The sequence below is a fragment of the Dipodomys ordii genome, unplaced genomic scaffold (genome assembly GCF_000151885.1).
Source record: "Dipodomys ordii isolate 6190 unplaced genomic scaffold, Dord_2.0 Scaffold167, whole genome shotgun sequence".
Lineage (NCBI taxonomy): Eukaryota > Metazoa > Chordata > Mammalia > Rodentia > Heteromyidae > Dipodomys > Dipodomys ordii.
The window spans coordinates 2690492-2711364 of NW_012267383.1; the positions used below are offsets into that span (position 1 = coordinate 2690492).

The following is a 20873-nucleotide window of genomic DNA, read 5'->3' on the forward strand; positions in this document are numbered from 1 at the left end:
CACAGCACCACTTCCGGCTTTTTTCTTTTTGCTTATGTGGTGCTGAGGAATCGAACCCAGGGCCTCATGCATGCAAGGCAAGTGCTCTACCACTGAGCCAACTTCCCAGTCCCATTATTTCTATTTTTTTTTGTGCCAGTACTTACACTTGAACTGGGGGGGGGGTGCTGTCCCTTAGCTTTTTTCCTCAAGCCCAATATTCTACTACTTAAGCCATAGCTACACTTCCATTTTTTCAGTAGTTCATTGAAGACTAAGAGTCTTTTGGATTTGTCTGTCCAGGCTGGCTTTGAACCATGATCCTCAGATCTCAGCTTCCTGAGATGTAGCTAGGGTGATAGGCGAAGCCCCCACTCTGGAGGCAATTCCCTATTCACATTCTTCTCAGAGAAAAAAGTATTACTCCCCCAGATCCGGACTGACAATCACTTACAACAGTCATGTAGTGTAGCATTCGGCCATCCACTCGTCCTTCATCAAACTGAGTCTTGTACTGGGGGAGGCCAATATCATCAAGCCATCCTGAAAGACAGAAACCAGTGCCACAGAATATCTGTTTTGGTGACTGAAAAGGAAAAAAAAAAAAAAAGCAGCAATATTCTTTTAAGCATAAAAACCTCTTACTAGTGACCCAGTTGAAATCCAACTTTCCATGGTTTGTTTCTTCTTCGGATCCTAGGGCCTGCAAAGCCAGCTGCAGTTTCTTCCTATGAAGTGAATGCTTAATTCCAAGTTCCTGAAACCATCAGCAGAAAGATCAATCTTCTCATTCTTGTTTATATGCACTGTGTTCACTGGCAAAGGATGCTGATTCCCCTAGGTGAAGCATCATCGAAGACCAGATGCTGATGCTAAGTACTGGTAGCTCACACCCCTGTCACTGATCAGGAAGCTGAGCTATGAGGATCCAGGGTCTAAGGCAACCATGCCAGAAAAATATGTCGGTAGGACTCTTATCCCCAATGAACCAACAAGAAGCCAGAAGTGAAGGTATGGCTCAAGTAGCCTTGTGTAGAAAAAGCTCAGTGAGAGTTAAAGGTCCTGAGTTCAAACGCTAGTATCAGAGTGTATGTGAGCACACACACACATGCACACACATGTGCGCATGCATACACACATGCATGTACACAAGACCACATTCTGCATCACACTAAGATCTAATAATATTAACCAAGGCTAGTGAAAACTTGTTGAATAAGAGGACTCTCAAGAGTCAAGACTACCACAATTAGTGTGTGTTAGAAATTCTCTACTGACTCATTCTCTTTGTAAGACAGTAAATGTAGCAATAATAATTTCACCCTTATCCTGTACAAAGTATTAAATTATTGGGACACAAAATATATAAGGAATTTTGTGGAGCTTGAACTTAGGGCCTCAGTGCTATCCCTGAGCTTCTTTTGCTCAAGGCTAATGCCCTACCACTTGAGCATTTTCTGAGTAGTTAGTTGGAGATAAGTCTTACAGCTTTTCCTTCCCCAGGCTGGCTTCAAACCACAATCTTTAGATCTCAGCCTCTTGAGTAACTAGGATTATAGGCATGAGCCACCAGTGCTTGGCAAATGAGGCTTTTTTGTTTTTCTGTTGCTGTTACTGAATTATATATGGCACATAGATGGTAAGTCAGCAATAAGGCCCCCAATGGTTTTGAGATGTGTAAGCTTAAGGCTTATTATCATGGACATATAATTACATAAGCCAACAATTATGGCTTAAAGAACCATTTAATTAAAAAAAAAACAAAAATCATCAAGACAAAGCCAGGTGCTGGTGGCTTACACCTATAATCCTAGCTGTTCAGGACATTAAGATCTGAGAACAGTGTTTCAAAGCCAGCTAGGGCAGACAAATCCAAGAGTTATTTTCAATTAACCAGCAAAAAGCCAGAAGTGAAGCTGTGTGATTCAATTGGTAAAATGATTGCTTTGAGTGAAAAAGCAACCAGGCCCTGAGTTTAAACTCCAGTATCAATACCAAAAAAATTATGGCTGGAAGCATGGTTCAATTGATAGAGAACCAGCCAAGTAAGAATAAGACCTTAAGTTCAAATCTGGGTCACAGGGGGGAAAAAAAAAGCATCAAGAGGAGGCCCTGCTCCCCACCCAATCAGTAATGGGGCTTGAATTCAGGGCCTGGGCTCCCCACCCAATCAGTATTGGGGCTTGAATTCAGGGCCTGGGCACTGTCCCTGAGCATTTTTGCTGAAGGCTAGTGCTCTACCACTTTTGAGCTACAGTTTCATGTCTGGTTTTCTAGTCATTAATTGGAGGTAAGAATCTCTTGGATTTTGTTGCCCAGGCTGGCTTTGAACTACAATCCTCAGCTCTCAGCCTCCGGAGTAGCTAGGATTATAGGTGTGTGAGGCATCAGTGCCCAGCAAAATCCTTCCTTTTAAGTTTATGAGATGAAATAAGTAATTATGAAATACTTGAAAACTGAAACTTCTGTTTTTGTTCCTTCTGGTCTTGAAGCTTGAACCCCAACTTCATCAGGAGAAGTTACCTAGGCCCTAACCAGCCTGTTCTCTACCATAAGAAACAATCCTACATTTGCATTCTCCTTCTCTCAAGTGTTTTGTAAACAAGAGAAGATTACCTTCTCCAGATCCTGTGGGGAAGCCTGCAGAAGGGTTTGGCCAGAGGTGATCCAGTGCTTGCCAGAATTCAGGTAAGACCCCAGGCCTTGTTCTACCAGCCAATTACAAACTTGCTCCTTGGTCCACTTGGCAAATGGCATATCCAAGTTACTATAGGAAAATGACAACTGCATGAGAAAGAAATCAACTCCAACTGTGTACTTTGAACAGCTGTTATACCCAATTAAATAGCAAAAACAGCTAGAAGTGGAGCTGTGGCTCAAGTGGTGTGCCAGACTTGTGCAAAAAAGTCAAAAGTGCAAGGCCCTGAGTTCAAGCCCTAGAACCAGCACCCCCTCCCTCCCCGACACACACACACTCAATAAAAGAATATATTCTACAGAAGAACACCAAGTTGAACCACTATAAGTCATTAACCTGAAACCCTGTTGTTTGAAGAGTACATTCCCAAACAGGTAATACTCAAGCATTACTGAAAAAAATAACTAAATCTAATTTGAGTTAACTTTGGCAGAATTGTGGTTTCTTTCTAGTCGGCACAAGATGAGAGGAAGACACAATGCCCTCACCTCATGGAGGAAAGAGAAATCAAAACAAAATACCTATTTTCCTTTTACCTAGCCATACAAATAATGTTCCTGTTTGAAAAAAGGGTGAAGATGAACATATGTGTGTGCCAGTATGGGGGCTTGAACTTTCTCTTTACTTTTTCACTCAAAGCTATCACTCTACCTCTTGAGTCACACTTTTACCCCTGGCTTTTTGCTGGTTAACTTAAAGAGTCCCATAGATACTTCTGTTCCAACTGGCTTCAAATTGGGTCCTCAGGCCTCCTTAGTAGCTGGGATTACAATCATGGCTCGCAAGCTCCCAGCATTTTATTTTTTAAATACTACAAGGAAGTCATTTACTATATTTAAAGGCAACATATGGCAAATGAAACCATTTGGTGTTTGAAGAAGGCCACAGAGCTCCCTCCTTACCAGTGAAGTGCCTATATGGGAGGGCCTGAGTTTAAAAGGTTTCTAGTCTACTCATTATCTTAAAAGATTGGTCATCAATGCTTGAAAGGTGTGTGTACCAACTCCTCCCTTCTATGTTCTTATACTCCATGCACCCTCAAGGCAGTTAAGAAAAGTTCTAGGTGCCTTAATAGATAAATCATTATCTACTCTTGATAGGTCTAAGAATTCTGATAGCATACCTCTACTGGCTTTCAAAGATTCAATCTCTAATGTTTAGGCAATGGTTACTATTTGCCAGATACTTAGCACATATTAACTCAGTCTCTGGAATCGCCTTTTGGGGGTAGGCAGTCCTTATCAGTATTATGACAGGAAGACTGCAGTACAGTCACTGCTCAAGGCTGCCCACCCGGCTGGCAGAAAGGGATAATGTGAGAAATGAAATCTACGCAATGTGATTCTAGATTATACTGTTGTTTTTTCTTGTGCTGGAGAGGGGACCCTATGCATGTTAGCAAAGAGCTTCACTACTGAGCCACAAGCTAGCACATACTTTTTTCCCATTTTGTGCTGGTACCGGAGCTTTGAACTTAACAGCACCCAGTAGTTAACCCAGCCACAAGACTAACACAGAGTTGTTTACAAGGCCTTGACAACTGGGATACCAAAGTCCAAGCCAGATGCTGGTGGTAATGCTTGTAATCCCAGCTACTTAGGAGGCTGTGGCTCACACCAGTAATCCCGTCTGCTAAGAAAAATCCAGTGAGACTCATCTCCAATTAACTAGCAAAAAATGCAAGAAATAGAAGTGTGATACAAGTGATAGCTTGCCAGCCATGAACAACAAATCCAAGGGGGAGCACAAAGCTCTGGGTTTAACCATTGAGTGCAAGTACTGGCATAATTAACCAATCAATCATACAAACAAATGAACTAAAGATAAAGTCCACTCACACAGCTGTTCTTACCTGTTGGACTGTCCCAAATCTCGAGACCACCCGAGTCGGGGGCCTGCAGTCGCCCGGGTCCCTCCTCGTTTGAACTCAGGCTCAGACAAGTCATCTGGACTGAAGGTAGTTGATTGGCTTCTCTTAAGTCTGAAGAAGATATAACTCATGGAGCCAAGAATTATACAAGGACAATTTAGACTTCACAGTTAATAAAAAATCTTTTTAACTGGTGGGTACATTTGAACTACTTTTCTTTTTATGCCAGACATAATGTTTACATTCAAATGTCTGGCAGTGCTATTTTTTTTTTTTCTGGTGTTGGTCCTAAGGTTTGAACTCCATTATCCTCACATCTCAGCCTCCTAAATAGCTAGGATTACAGGTGTGAGCCACCAGCACCCAGCTAGTGGCTATTCTTTCCAGATAAAATCACGTGGCACTAATTCTTTTTTTTTTTGGGGGGTCCGGTTGTGGGACCTGAACTCTGGGCCTGGGCGCTGTCCCTCAACTCTTCAGCTCAAGGCTAGGACTCTACCATTTGAGCCACAGTGCCACTTCTGGCTTTTTTTCTTTTCTTCTTTTTTTTTTTGGTCCGATTGTGGGGCCTGAACTCTGGGCCTGGGAGCTGTCCCTCAGCTCTTCAGCTCAAGGCTAGCGCTCTACCACTTGAGCCACAGCACCACTTCCGGCTTTTTTCTTTTTGCTTATGTGGTGCTGAGGAATAGAACCCAGGGCCTCATGCATGCAAGGCAAGTGCTCTACCACTGAGTCACCTTCCCAGCCCCATGTGGCACTAATTCTGTATCAGAAAAAAAAAACACACCTTAACATTTGAATTGAAACACTGACTTGAAGCCCAATCAATTAGGGAATCCCCAAGTTCTCTCAAAAGAGAAACACAGGGCTGGGAAGGTGGCTCAGTGGTAGAGCGCTTGCCTTCCATGCATGAGGCCCTGGGTTCAATTCTTCAGCACCACATATGCAAAAAGAAAAAAAGCCGGAAGTGGTGCTGTGGCTCAAGTGGTAGAGCGCTAGCCTTAAGCTGAAGAGCTGAGGGATAGCGCCTGGGCCCAGAGTTCAGGCCCCAGGACCGGACCCCCCAAAAACAAAAAGAGAAACACAAAATCTTCTAATTTGGTGCTTATCTGCCCATTCCTCTTCCCATTTGAATAACGTGTGAGACTCACTGCACTTACTTTCCAAAAAGTCTCATGATCCCTCGGGATTTCTTTCTGGAGTCTGGAGAAGGTGGAGATAGCTGGAAGGGGCCGGTCCCCTGTGAAGCTCTGGGCCGAGAAGACACACCAGCCAAATCTAAGTGCTCTGCTGCTTCCTTTTCTGTTTCAGCTATTCCAAAGAAGAATGGAGACTTGATGAGATTTAAATTATGGCATGATTAGATTAACCTTCTCGCTTTTGCAACTGTTAAGAATTCTATTGGTTTATAAATCTGTGAGTTAGATAGTACCCTGAAATATGATAAATGGAATATAAATGTCCTATTTTGAGTTTTCTCTTATGTATGAAGTTAATTAATTTAACCTCTCATTTGAGATTATGAAAGGTCAACTCTGTGTGTGTGAGTGTGTGTGTGTGTGTGTGTCCTGAGGCTTGAATTTGGGGCCTGAACACTATCCCTGAGCTTTTGTGCTCAAGGCCAGCATTCTTAACACTGTGAACCACGGCTCCACTTCCAGCTTTTTTGGTGGTTAATTGGAAATAAGAGTCTCATGCATTTTCCTGCCTGGCTGACTCAGCCTCCTGAGTAGCTAGGATTACAGGCGTGAGCAACCAGCACCCTTCAGGATTGTTATCTTTTTTGTTTTTGTTCCAATCCTGAGGCTTGAACTCAGGGCTTCATGTTTTTCCCTCAATGGTGTTACTCTACCACTTGAGCCACACCCCAACTTCTGGCTTTTTATTGGCTCATTGGAGATAATAGTCTCCAGATTTTTCTGCACTTGCTGGCTTTGAACCTCGACTCTCAGATCTGAGCCCTTTTGAATAGCTAGCACTACAGCGTAAGTCACAGATGCCTGGGCTAGTCTTTCTTCTGATACAAAATGAATTCCAGGGCTGGGAAGGTGGCTCAGTGGTAGAGCACCTGCCTTGCATGCATGAGGCCCTGGGTTCGATTCCTCAGTACCACATAAGCAAAAAGAAAAAAGCCAGAAGTGGTGCTGTGGCTCAAGTGGTAGAGCGCTAGCCTTGAGCTGAAGAGCTGAGTGACAGCTCCCAGGCCCCGAGTTCAGGCCCCACAACTGGACCCTCCCCCCAAAAAAAAGAATTCCGCATGATTTTGTGTAGAAAGAATAACTTGCCAGATCTCCAAGTACAAACTGCTTTAGTTGAGTTGTCCTTTAGTAGACAATTGTACACTACTGAACACAAGGACTGCTGCTTGACTTTTCATTTTATAAATTAAAACTTGCTAAAAAAAAAAAAACCCAAAACACAGACACACACGTACAAGAGCTGGGCATCGGTGGCTCACACTTGAAATCTTGGCTACTCAAGAAGCTGAGATCTGAGGATGGAGGTTTAAAGGTTCCAGCCTGGGAAGGACAAATCTGAGAGATTCTCAACTTCCATTAACCAGCAAAAAACCTGATATAGGGGTATGGCTAAAGTGTAAGGGTGTCAGACTTGAGCAAAAAAGCTAATTGACAGTGGCTACGCTCTGAGTTCAAGTTCTAGTATCAACACAAACAAAAAAAGGACAAACATATAAACAACAAAAAATAAAATCTCAACAAAGTGTTTCAGTAAGAAATATAAATTGCAAAAGCTGACTTTTCTATGAAGCAGAGCTGTGATTATAGGTTATAGTAAGCACCGTTTGTTTCAAAGCATCATCTACAATTCTTTAGAAAGACAGAGAAGACACGATCATAGTTGTCTCACTAGATCTGTTTATGTATCCAGTGCTCATTTTAGAATGTATGGCCACAGAGCAAATCACCTAGCCGGCATACACAAGTAGACAGGTAGACATCTACGTAGGGGGACAGGACCTACTAAAAGATCCACAGAAATCTGCTCATTCACACCCTAAAGCCAAGATAGGTACAAGTGTCTTTGAAAATATGGTCTAGTTTATACTCATTTTATTTCATTCTATTTACTTATCTGTTTATTTACTTTTTGTCTGTGTGCTGATACTAGGTCTTGAACTCAGGATCTTAAACTCAGGGTCTTGCTCTTTCACTTGGCTATTTTGCTCAAGATTGGTGCTCTACCACTTGAGCCACACCTCTACTTCTGGCTTTTTGTTGGTTAAAGTTGTAGATGAGAGTCTCTCAGACTCTCCTACCTGAGATGACTTCTGGGATTCTCAAATCTCAGCTTTCTGAGCACCTAGGAGTCCAGGCAGGGGCCATCTGCATGCTGCTATCGCCTCATTTTAAAAACATCCTATCCTCCTTCTGAGGACTTGTTTACCCCACTGTATGCTAGGCACAACAAAGAAGAAAACTCATCTTCCTTTCTCCTAAAATTACTTTGGGTTAACTATCCAAATTATAACATATAAAGTTAGCTTTGGCATCAATAAATATGATCTTCATCTTCAAAACTATTAAAGGTCAGAAGTCGGTTCCCTAGGAGAAGAGAATCTAAACTATCTTCTGTAAGTCTCCTGTATAAAATTCTCTACCCAGTGACTGGCACTTTTATTTTGGTGCCTGGACACTGCCCCTTAGCTTTTTCCCTGAAGGCTTACAGTCTGTCACTTCAGCAATGCTTCTAATTTGGGTCTTTTGCTGGTTAATGAAAGATAAAAATCTCACAGACTTTCCTGCTCAGGCTGGCTTCAAACCTTGATCCTCAGATCCCAGCCTCCTAAGTACCTAGAATTACAGGAGTGAGTCACAGCAGATGGCAACATGCAGTTCCTTTGTGAATAGAGGAAAATATTCATGTGGAGATGTGCTCCTAGGACAGGGAAAGAGAAAGAGTAGGATGAAAAATGACAGAACACTTCTTCCCGACACTCTGTAGATGAGCTTTAAAACAGCATTGAGGCTTGAAGTAAAAGGTCTAAGAAGTCTATTATAGCAGCAGATGGAATACTATGAAATAGTGAACAATGTTTTCTGATTGCTGCCAGCTCACTTTCTAGCAATCAGAGAGGCTTAGAGCAGGAATTAGCTGGGTCTGGAGCACAGTGCTGATGAGGCTGGCATGCACGGGTACAATACCTAAGGTGGGTGCACTGGCACTTCGTTCACGATCTTCCGATATCCAAACAACGCACACAATCACACGCAGCCCCACGGAGAGAACACAGGGGATGGATGATAAAATGAAACACAGATGAAACACGGTGGAGGAGCAGCATGCACAATGCTGACAGTTACACACCAACTCTAGCACAGCTGTCCACAACACACAACCAACCACCAAAAAGGAAATTTCCAGAATGAAATCACAAAGAATCCAGGCTTTAAGTGGAGGTTGCAGGACACTGAGCAGGATGAGTCAATGCATCTTCACACTGCTAAGTAGCCAGGTGCTAGTAATTAACACTTGTAATCCCAGCTACTCAGGAGGCTGAGATCTGAGGAGCACAGTTCAAGGCCAACCTGGGCAGAAAAATCTGGGGCTCTTGTCTCCAATGAACCAGCAAAGGGCTCTAAGTGGAGGTGTGGCTCAAGTGGGAGAGTGCAAAAAGAAGCCAAGTGAGGTTGAATTCAAGACCCAGCAGTGGCCCAAACAAAACAAAACACCCACTGAAACATTTTTTGCTAAGCTCTCCCCCAAGTCATTCTGTTCATTTCTGAGGAGAAACACATGGGAACCTTGGAAGAGAGAATCAAGCTTGAGCCCTGCTGCCACCAAGCAGTCGGGCTGCAGGCCTCATGGCCACACGTACCCAGGTTGGGAGCACTTGCCGTCCTCTTGTTGCTTTTGATTTTGAAAAAGCCCCGGCCAAAAGAAGATCTCGCTTTTCGAGTGCCAAAGGGGTTGTCATCCACAGAAGGAACATGTCTGGGAATCTTGGGAGGGAGGGTCCCACACGTGCGGCCTTCTCCTGGGGCTTTTTCCTGAGAGGGGAGTCATGAGGAAAACAGCGTATTAACATATGAAACCATTAGGATATGCCAGGCTCAAGGGAACATGGTGCTTATTTTATTTAAAGAATAACTGAAGCTGTATGTTAGTGGTTCACACCTCCCATCCTAGCTACTCAGGAGTTTGAGATCTGAGACAGTGATTCTCAGCTAGCCTGGTCAGAAAAGTCCATGAGACTCTTATCTCCAATAAACTACTCAGAAAAAGCTGGAAGTGGCACTGTGGCTCAAGTGGTAGAGCACTAGCCTTGAGCAGAGAGGCTCAGGGACAGTGCCCAGGCCCCTGAGTTCAAGTTCCAGAATTGGCAAAAATAAATAAACAAATGAATAACTGAAGGCAAGGGTGCTAATGACTCACATCTGTCATCCTAGCTACTCAGGAGGCTGAGATCTGAAGATTGTGGTTCAAAGTCAGCCTTGGCAGGAAAGTCCATGAGCATCTTATCTCCATTAGCCACCAAAACACTGATAGTGGACTATGGCTCAGTGATTGAGCACAAAACTGCAGAGACAGAGCTCAGGCCCCAAGTTCAAGCCCCAAGACCAAAAAAAATATAGAAAGAATTACAATATATCTTACATCATATATTACAACAACTTCAACACAATGTAATTCTTTTTTTTTTCTTTTTTTGGTTCTGGGGCTTGAACTCAGATCCTTGTGTTCTCATTTGGCTTTTTTTTTTTTTACTCGAGGCTGGCACTCTACCACTTTGAACCACATCTCCACTTCTGGCTTTTTGCTAGTTAATTAGAGGTAAGTCTTGTGGATTTTTCTGTCTAGGCTGACTGAATCACAATCCTCAGATCTCACCCTCCTGAGTAGCTAGGATTATAGGTATAAGCCACCAGCATCTTGTACATGCTGTCATTTCTGTAACATATTTTGCTTTCTGTTTCTTTCTTTTGCAGACATGGAAAAAAGGTAAAGGCATATAGATATTTTAAGGTGTCTTTTTTTTTTTGCCAGGTGTAGGGCCTGAACTCCGTCTGAGCACTGTCCCTAAGCTCTTTTGCTCTAGGCCAGTGCTCTACCACTTAGAGCCACAGCTCCACTTCTGGTTTTTGAGTGGTTAATTGGAGATAAGAGGCCTATGGGGACTTTTCTGTCCAAGCTGGCTTTGAACTGTGATCCTCAGATCTCAGCCTCCTGAATAGCTAAGGATTACAGGCATGAGACACCAGCACCTGACAAGGTCTCGATTTTTTACTCTATATGATCTACTGCTTGCACTAATTACAAGTTTATCTTGACAGCACAATATAGTGCTGTTATTATCTGTCTGAACACTTATGTCAGATCTTTTACCCATTTATTGAAGTGACAAGTCAAACAGGATCTTATTGATAGCTATCTCCATTGCCCACTTTGCCCCTTCTGCATATAATGACTCAGGCATTAAGAGCTAAGAGTCAAGATACTACACCTCAGCTTGATTACCCAGCTGTCTCCTTTACCAGTGTTCATGATTGAAAACCAGAGCAAAAAGAACTGGAGCCTATGTGATAGACATCTTTAAAAAGGCTGACATGTGGGCTGGGAAGGTAGCTCAGTGGTAGAGTGCTTGCCTTGCATGCATGAAGCCCTAGGTCCAATCCCTCAGCACCACATAAGTAGAAAAAAGCCAGAAATGGCACTGTGGCTCAAGTGGTAGAGTGCTAGCCTTGAGCTGAAGAGCTGAGGGACAGTGCCCAGGCCCAGGGTTCAAGCCCCACAACCATCAAAAAAAAAAAAAAAAGGCTGACATGTTTGTTTCAGATGGACAGTAGTCTTATACAATAAAATACTGGCACCTTAAGCCTTCTTGTGAGGCCTAAGAAAGTATAGGATGGCCATTAAGAACTGATAGCTGGGTGCCAATGGCTCACGCCTGTAATCCTAGCTACTCAGGAGATTGAGATATGAGGATCACGATTGGAAGCCAGCCCAGGCAGGAAAGTCTATGAGACTCTTATCCCCAACTAACCAGCAAAAAGTCAAAAGCAGAGATGTGCTCAAATAATAGAGCAAATCTTAAGAGGAAAAGCTAAGGGACAGTGCCCAGGCCATGAATTTAAGCTTTTAGTACAGGCACATGCACACGCACAAAAAACATCAAATGGCCTGATTATGAGTTCAGTTTTCTTTTTGCTTTTAATAACTGATGGACATGAAATTCACATAACATAAAATTAACTTGTCTTTGTGCCAGTACTGATATTTGAACTCAGGTCATTGAGCTCTTGGTTGGCTTTTATGCTCCATACTATCACTCTACCACTTGCGTCATACGTCCAGCATTTTGCTGGTTAATTAAAGATACAAGTCTTTCAGATTTGTCTGCCCAGAGTGGTTTTGAACCTAGATCTTTAGATCTCAGCTTCCTGAATTGTTAGGATTATAGGCCTGAGACATGGATGCCCAACTACGGTGTACTGAGCTTTTTGAACTCAGGATCTCCCACTTGCTTAGCTTTTGTTTGCTTGGCTGGTGTTCTACTGCTGAAGCCATACCTCCAGCCCAGGTTTTTGTTAGTTAATTGGAGAGGAATCTCTTGGACTTTTCTAGCTAAATTGCTTAGAATCAAGATTCTTTGAATCTCAGCTTCCAGAATAGCTAGGATTATATACCTGAGTCACTGGCACCCAGCATAGCCAGCAGCCTCCACTTTGTCTGAAGTCCACTATGGACCTATCTATGTAGGACATTGCATAGAACTGGAGCCAAAGAGTGCACGACCCCAGTGTCTGCATTCTTTCAGATGTGTAATGTTTCAGGGATCCTGTGAATTCTGGTCTAATACAGACATTTAGGTAATTCATATGCAATGGTAAGTTGAAAACATTTTGGTACATTAATTTGAATATAAAAATTACCTGATGTGGGGGAGGGAGGCTAGGAATGTGGCTTACTGGTAGAGCACTTGCCTAGCATGCATGAGGCCCTGGGTTCGATTCCTTGGTACCATATAAACAAAAAATGAATTAATTAAAAAAATTACCTCTGAAGGCTTCTGAGTAGACTCCTTTTCCTATTCAAAACAACAATATTTAAGACCATTATAGAAATCCTTTATAGACTGAAAATTTGTTCACATTTCCATAAATACAAAAAAGCTAACAACTTTTTTTTAAGCTGACAACTTTTAAACTACAAAAACAACAAAAATCATGTTTATATTTATTCCAATATTTCATTTAAGTTTCAATTTTTAATTTTATGTACTACTTTTGATGGCTCATAATCATACTTATGACTTCCTATTAGCAAACCAAAAGTTCTTCCTAAGAGTTTTACTTGCAAAATGGAAGAGATAAAATGAAAATACCTCAGGTTAATAGAAAATAAAAAACAAAACAAAACCAAACTTACCCCATCTGATATCTCTTTCTTCAAGTTCCCCAGGCTGCTGGACTTTTGCAGACTTGAAGGCCTAAAAATAGCAACAATCATAATTAAAATTAATATTATGTGGCTCTGATGCTTTTGTTTCTAAGTTGTTCATCTTCAAAAGAAACTAAAATTGTTGTGGGTTGAATTTTTGGTCATAAAGAAAATCTAGAATCAGGCATTCACTTCTGTACTTAACTAACATTTACTTCTTTAAAAAGCAAGGATGTCTAGGTGCTGGTGGCTCATACCTGTAATCCTAGCTACTCAGAAGGCTGAGCTCTAAGAGTCATGGTTGGAAGCCAGCCCGGGCAGGACAGTCTATGAGACTCTACTCTCCAATAAAATACTCAGAAAAACCTGGAAGTGGCCCTATGGCTCAAGTGGTAGAGTGCTAGCCTTGAGCAAAAAAAGAAGCTCAGGGTTAGCTCCCATGCCCAGAGTTCAAGCCCCAGGATTGGCCAAAACAAAAAACAAAACAAAAAAACCCCCACAGTTTGTTGGCCTGCCAATACTCTAAATATGTTAGAATAGCTAAAAAAAACCACTTAGGATTACCCTTGTGAGATCAATATTTGAAAATTAACCAGTATTTTCCATGGATCTAGTACCTCCACTTGAATCTATACAATTATACCAGAAACAATTTGTGCACGCGTATGCGCCAGTACTAAAGTTTGAATTCAAAACTTCCCGCTTTTGCTTGTTTTTGCTCTATGCTAGCCTTGAGCAAAAGAACTCAGGTACAGTGCCCAGGCCCTGAGTTCAAGCCCCATGAGCAACACACACAAAAACAAGACTGGTAATCTACCACTTGAGCCAATTTTGGCTCCACTTCTAGCTTTTTCTGGTTAACTAGAAATAAGAGTCTCAAAGACTTTTCTGTCTGGGATGGCTTCAAACATCAATTCTTAGATCTCAGCTACCTGAGTAGCTAGGATTACAGGCCTGAGCTACCGGTGCTTGGCTATAGCAGCAACTTTTAAAACACTGATCTACTGTTCATATCTAATCCTTCATGTTAAAAATGAAGTATTACTTCTTAATTCAGAAAGCCAGAAATTTTTGAAGCTTAGCAAAGAAACTCACTTCATCCTTCTGAGAAAAGTGTAGTGCAGGAATTCTTCTCATTGACTGTAATAATTCATTTGCTATTTTCAGGTAGGCAAAGGGAGAGACTATAAATACACAGACACTTTCGCTCTTACATAATTAACATCTGGAGGCGATCTTACCCAACATTGAACACAGGAATAGATAATCAGTTTTTAAAATGAGGGACTGAGTCTGTGCTTCATACCTAGAGTGCATCCTTAACATGGGAGATGCTCTGAGTCTGATCCCTATCTTCACAAGAGGGGTGGGGATGCAACATGTCTGCTCTCAAAATACAACAGTGGCCGACTACCAGCAGCTCACACCTGTAATCCTAGCTACTCAGAAGGCTGAGATCTGAGGATTGTGGTTCAAAGCCAGCCCAGGCAGGAAAATCCGTGAGACTCTAATAAACCACCAGAAAACTGAAGTAGCACTGTGCCTCAAAGCTCGGAGACAACAGCCAGGCCCTGCGTCCAAGCCCCAGACTGACAAAAAGTAAAAATAAAAATTGAAGAGTAGCCTAGTGCCAGTGGCTCACTGCCTATAATCCCAGCTATTCAGGATGTTGAGATCTGAGGATCCAGGTTCAATGCCAGCCAGGGCAGAAAAGTCTGTAAGACTCTTACTTCCAATTAACCTCTCTCCCAAAATCAAAAAGCCAGAAGTGGCTCAAGTGATACAGTACCAGCCTTGAGGGAAAAAAGAAAAAGCTAAGTGATAGCACCTAGCCCTAAGTTGAAGTCTTAGTATTACCAAAAAATAAAAGAAGAAAGGAAAGAAAAAAGAATAGTATAAATATACAAACTTTTTGGGGGGTAGTACTAGAGTTTTGATCTCAGGGAGGTGTGCTTGCTAGGCCGGCATTCTACCACTATAGCCACACCTCCAGAACACAAACTTTGAAAGTTTTCTTCTGTACTTTTTTTTTTTTTGTGGGTCATGGGGCTTGAACTCTGGGCCTGGGCACTGTCCCTGTGCTCTTCAGCTCAAGGCGAGCACTCTACCTCTTGAGCCACAGAGCCATTTCCTCTTCCGTACTTATATGTATATAAACTGCTAGGGCTGGGAAGGTGGCTCAGTGGTAGAGCGCTTGCCTTGCATGCATTAGCCTCTGGGTTCGATTCCTCAGCACTACATGAGCAGAAAAAGCTGAAAGTGTGCTGTGGCTGAAGTGGTAGAGCGCTAGCCTTGAGCTGAAGAGCTTACCCAGGCCCAGAGTTCAGGCCCCACAACCGACAAAAAAAAAAAAAAAAAGAATAAATAAATAAACTGCTAGGTCTTAATTACCAAATCAAGTAAAAAGTAACAGCTAAAAAAGAAAAAGACAAAATCTCATCTTGGAATCTTGCTCTGAAAATAGACTTCCCTGATATATATTTTAAAAATTTCCTTATTTAATCCAGACTTTAACTTGGATTAACATCCCTATCTAAAAGTATCCTACTAAAAGTATCAAAATCCAGTTCAGTTTTTCCAATGAGAACATTCTGATATTCTTACTGGAATCAAAAACAGAAATCAGTTTGACAATGAATTAAAGGGGTCAGATGATATAATTAACTGTAGCTACTCAGGAGGTTGAGATATGAGGATCACAGCTCAATGCTAGATGGGGCAGAAAATTCCACGAGATTCTTTTATCTCCAATTCCAGTAAAAAGCTGGAAGTGGAGGTATGGCTCAGATGGCAGTATGCCAGCCTTGAGTGAAGGAGTCAAGCAAGTTCAAGGCCCAAAGTTCAAGCTCTAATACCAGCACAAAACAAAAAACAAAGAAACAAAAAGAATTTAAGGGCTGAGGTATAGCTCAGTGGTGGAGTGCTTGCCTAACTTGAGGAAATGGGTTTGATCCTAAGCATCACATAACAATACATAAACAAATAAAATATATATATATATATATATATATATATATTTATTATTTTTTGCCAGTCCTGGGGCTTTGACTTTTGGCCTAGGCACTGTCCCTGAGTTTCTTTTGCTCAAGGCTAGCACTCTACCACTTGAGTCACAGTGCCACTTCTGGTTTTCTTTTTGTGTACGTGGTGCTGAGGAATCGAATCCAGGGCCTCATGCCTGCAAGGAACACTCTATCCTAAGCCACATTCCCAGCCATATATATATATATATATGTATGTATGTATGTATGTATATGTATATATTTTAAACCATAATAATGAAAAGTACACATTGTAGCACATGCCTGAAATATGACTGCAGGGAGATCTGAGGCTAAACTGGGTGATACTGTGAGACCCTGTTTCAAACACCCTGTCCCCCGCAAAAAGAAAAAACTCTAAACTTCAAATGATAACTGGTAAACTCCTAAAGATATGTAAAATAACCTTGCATGAGAAAAAATTAAATTAGTATTTCTTTGTAAATATCTAAGACCCTCCCCTAATCATTGCAGTTCCTTTAGACTTTATTCATAAATTTAATGGCCTCAGTCACTGGCTATTAGAATTGCTTAGTGTTCATGTTATAGATGACCTTTTTCCTTAGGCTTGGATCATGACATTTGTCCTGTAACTTACGAGAGACTATCAACAGCAGCACCAAGGACTGTTTTTCCATCCCTAAAATGTCATAAAAAATCATTTGTTAATATTACAAATTTAAAAAACAACAACAACAAAACTGCACATATGTGCTATGTCCACAAAACCCCAGAGCAAGTTCAAATTCCTCTAGATCTAGAATGGCTTAATTAAGTAAATCTAGCCTACCAAAGAAAGGATGTTCACCTATCTGACCTTAACTTTACACAGAGGGCCTTATGTTAATCTGATGCTGGGCCAATCACCTGAGACAAAACCTGAACTGTCACAAGGTGTTGACATCTTATGTCCTTTAGCAAATTCTGTACTAAAAATGAAAAAGCCGGGAGCTGGTAGCTCATGCCTGTAATCCTACCTACTCAGGAGGCTGAGATCTGAGGATTATGGTTCAAAGCCCAGCCCAGGCAGGAAAGTCTGTGAGACCCTCATCTCCAATTAACCACCAGAAAACCAGAAGTAGAGAGAGCTGTGGCTCAAAGTGGTAGAGTGCTAGCCTTGAGCTGAAAAGTTCAGGGACAGCACCCAGGCCATGAGTTCAAGCTCCATGACCAAAAAAAAAAAAAAGGTTAAAAACCAACACTAGTGTAAAGTTGAATAATTATTAAATTGTGTATTCTAAATGAATTGTCAGAATAAAAAATTACCAGGTGCAGTTAGTTCACACCTGTAATTCTCAAGGTTCAAGGCAGAAAAATCTGTGAGACACATCTCCAATTAACCAACAAAAAGCTAGAAGTAAGGTGTGGCTCAACTGCTAAAGAACCAGCCTGTGAAAAAGCCCAGTGAGAATGAAAAAAAGCACCAGGAATGGCACAAAAATGAGGAATACTTTTCTGTGTATAGTTACGTATTTATTGCCAGTACTAGGGCTTAAACTAAGGGTCTCTCACCCTCACTCTCATCTCAGCCTCCTGAGTCGCTAGGATTGCAAGCATGAGACACCAGTGCCCAGTTATTCCTAATTTTAAAACATTAATTAATTAGTTAACTTATTTATTTTTATGTGGTGGTGCGAGGGCTTGAACCCATGGTCTAGGCACTCTCACTTGGCTTTTTCACACAAAGCAGTTTTTAGAGGTTAATTGGATGTAAGAGTCTCTCACGTATTTCTTCCCAGGGTGGCTTCAAACACAGATCCTTAGATCTAGGCATCTTGAGTAGCTACGATTAGAAGTATGAGCCACCAATGCTTGGCTAAAACATTTTATTTGGCCTAAAGGTCAGTTTAAGCAATTAATTTGAGGGTATACTGACAAAATTTCTATTTTCCTACAGGGAAATCACTGTATCTTTGTGTCCTTCAGTCATCCAAACCGCTTGTGGCACCTGACAAGAACTGTCCTGCTTGCCATGCTTTGATGGTCACCCACTAGCAAGAGAATAAAACCCAACTGCCTTAAGCTCCTTCCAACATCTTTCATCACTTCCTCCAGTTTCCAGTTACTTCCTGCTTCACATCTTTGCTTTTAATAACATACAACTGACTTAAGAGTCCTTTAGGACAAGCCTTCTTTTGCCCCCTGGGTAAAAATCATATGTTGTGATTAACTACAATTATCCCCTAGCTTCTGGTTGTTCTCCATTTTTAAACATTTCTAGTAAATGGCTGTAAATGACATACTTCTCTTGCAATGAAGTTTCTTGTTTGGGAGGTGACTTCGAATATTCAGCAGTTTCCACATCCACATTTGCTGGCAATAATGAAGGAACTGAAACTTGCAATATGCTGGTTTGGAGCTGTAATACAATTATTAAAAGTAAAAAATAAATCCAACAAAAAATACATAAGATCTAATATATAAGTAATCAGTAAAAGGATAAAATAAATTTCATATCTAGATTTAGAACAATTTTCTTGCTTTTTCTTTTTTCTTTTTTTTGCCAATACAGAGCTTGCTTGAACTCAGCATCTTTCACTTGTTTAGCATGCTTGCTAAAGGCTGATGTTCTTTCACTTGAGTCATGCTTCCAGCCTGACTTTCTGCTGGCTAACTGGAAATGGAGTGTCACAGACTTTTCTGCCCAGGGTGGTTTTGAACCTCCATCCTCCAGGTCTTAGCTCTGAAGAAGCTAGGATTATAGGCATGAGCCACCTGTGTCTGGCCACACACATAATTTTTTTAAGAAGTAGGGGATTTTCCCCCCACTCTCTATCTCTTATTCTGTAATGAATTCCTATATTAATTACATTACTGATGTTAAATACAGAAATGATGCTTTCTCCATGAATCCTGTGTGTGCATGTATGTGTGTGGGGGTGGGCACGCATGCAAGCCCACCCGCCCACCCGCACACCTGCCAGCCAGTACTAGGACTTAAAGTCAGGAACTAGACACTGTCCCTTAGCTTTTCTTCTCAAGGCTAAGGCTCCACTTCTGGCTTTTTTGGTACTTAACTAGAGATAAGAGTCTCACAGACTTTACTGCATGGGTTGGCTTTGAACCATGATCTTCAGATCTTAGCCTCCTGAGTCATTAGGATTAAAGGTATGAGCCACCGGGGCCAGTTCTTACATGTTTTTATGATGTGATTTTTGCCACTTGTTCATGAAGCAGTTAAGCCGTGACCACAGCAGAAGAGATGCTATGTGACTTCTGAAAAGTCATAAAAGGTTGTAAAGATTTGCTCAATCCCTACTTGAGATGCTCATGACAGAACTGTAAGAAAGCCTCAAGTCACCCTGAGTTCAGCTCAGGGCTGCAACTGAGGTTCTAGATGACAGGCAGCTGCTTCCAGCCCAGCTTTCAAGTTACTCTGATTGTTAAATGTGAAACCCTGCCCACTGACGGATTCATGAGCAAGATAATGTTGTCACTCTAGCCACAAAGTTACGGGTCAGTACATAATAGATGTCTGGTGCCAGTGCTAGTTTTCTGCAAAGTACATTCCACTCTGGTTGTTTTTCTCCAAGTCTTAAAATAAACCAATAAAATCTTTCCTCAATTATCTTTCGGTCACCATCAGAAGAATGTAAAATAAATTTACTACAGGGCACCGGTGGCTCACACTTGCAATCTTAGCAACTCAGGAGGCTAAGATCTGAGGATCACAGTTTGAAGTCAGTCTAGACAGGAAAGTCTATAAAACTCTTATCTCCAAGTAACTAGAAAAATGCTGGAAATGGAGTTGGGGCTCAAGTAGTAGTAGTAGTAGTAGTCCTGAGTGATAAAAAGCCAAGCAAGAGCACAAGGCCCTGAGTTTAAACCCCAGTACTGGAGTAAAAACTAAAACTAAAAAATAAAGAAAGAAATTCACTTATACAATCTCAGTTTAGCCCCATTTTACCTATTCCCTACTTTAAAAAAATAGCCTATAATCTCATATTTAATATTTCTAGGCTCTGAGGATGTTCCTGTGTCAACCTCCAGATTACATGAGAGTATAAGCATGTTACCATGACTAGCTAGTGGTTTTCCCTTGAAATTTAAAAGCCATTCTGTCATTGTCTAAAGCATTTATTAAAAAGAGGGGTGTGTGTGGGGGGGGGAGAATTCACACATCCAAATACAAAAAGAAAATGAAGAGATCCATAGTATACAAAAAGTTGCCAGAACTGCCAGGTGCTGGTGGCTCATGTCTGTAATTCTAGCTTAGGAGGCTGAGATCTGAAGATCACAGTTTAAAGCCAACCTGGGCACGAAAGTTTGTGAAACATTTATCACCAATTAACCACCAAAAAAGCTGGAAGTAGAATGAGGGAAAAAAGAAAAAAATGTGACAGCACTGGAAAATGTCCACATTCCCCACAGTAATGATGCAGACTCTTCAGTGTGAAGAATGAAATCTCAAAAGTACCTCTTCTGAAGTGCTTGTGTTGAATGGCTCATGAATGGGAGATCCTGTTCCTGGAGTGGATGAAGGACTCTTCTCCAGATCACCAAAGCCCTGGGTGTTCATCAAGGTGGAGATGGAGCTAGAATTGAGCAGCAAGTCTTCATATTCACCATCTTTACCTAAAACAAGACAAAGCAGAAAGAAAGTACCTGCAGCTTTTCATTTATATATATATATATATATATGTATTTTAAAAAATTACTATTATTATTATTTGCTAGTCCTGGGGATTGAACTCAATATCTGGGTGCTGTCCCTGAGCTCTTTTGCTCAAAGCTAGTGCTCTCCAGTTCAGCTACAGCTCCACTTTTGGCTTTTTTGAGGTTAAATGGAGATAAGAATCTCACAGATGTTCCTGCACAGGCTGGCTCTGAACTGAAATCCTCAGATTTCAGCCTCCTGAGTAGCTAGGATTACAGGCATGAGCCA

The 20873-nt window shown here is 41.5% G+C and overlaps 1 protein-coding gene across 3 annotated transcripts in view; it reads right to left on the minus strand.

The window, feature by feature from the left end:
• The window catches only part of Ppfibp1 (PTPRF interacting protein, binding protein 1 (liprin beta 1)), a 61966-nt gene that overhangs the window by 14933 nt on the left and 26160 nt on the right, over window positions 1-20873 (minus strand). For 2 of the 3 annotated variants that reach the window (XM_013033436.1, XM_013033437.1), the window contains 11 exons: window positions 20406-20563; window positions 18232-18347; window positions 16587-16628; window positions 12936-12996; window positions 12565-12594; window positions 9385-9556; window positions 5708-5858; window positions 4530-4658; window positions 2596-2746; window positions 625-736; window positions 434-522 (listed from right to left, as the gene is read on the minus strand). In XM_013033436.1, coding sequence (XP_012888890.1) covers window positions 434-522; window positions 625-736; window positions 2596-2746; window positions 4530-4658; window positions 5708-5858; window positions 9385-9556; window positions 12565-12594; window positions 12936-12996; window positions 16587-16628; window positions 18232-18347; window positions 20406-20563 — 1211 coding nt within the window. Of the gene's footprint in view, window positions 1-433; window positions 523-624; window positions 737-2595; window positions 2747-4529; window positions 4674-5707; window positions 5859-9384; window positions 9557-12564; window positions 12595-12935; window positions 12997-16586; window positions 16629-18231; window positions 18348-20405; window positions 20564-20873 lie in introns of all 3 variants that reach the window. The other variant, XM_013033435.1, reaches the window with a different exon arrangement.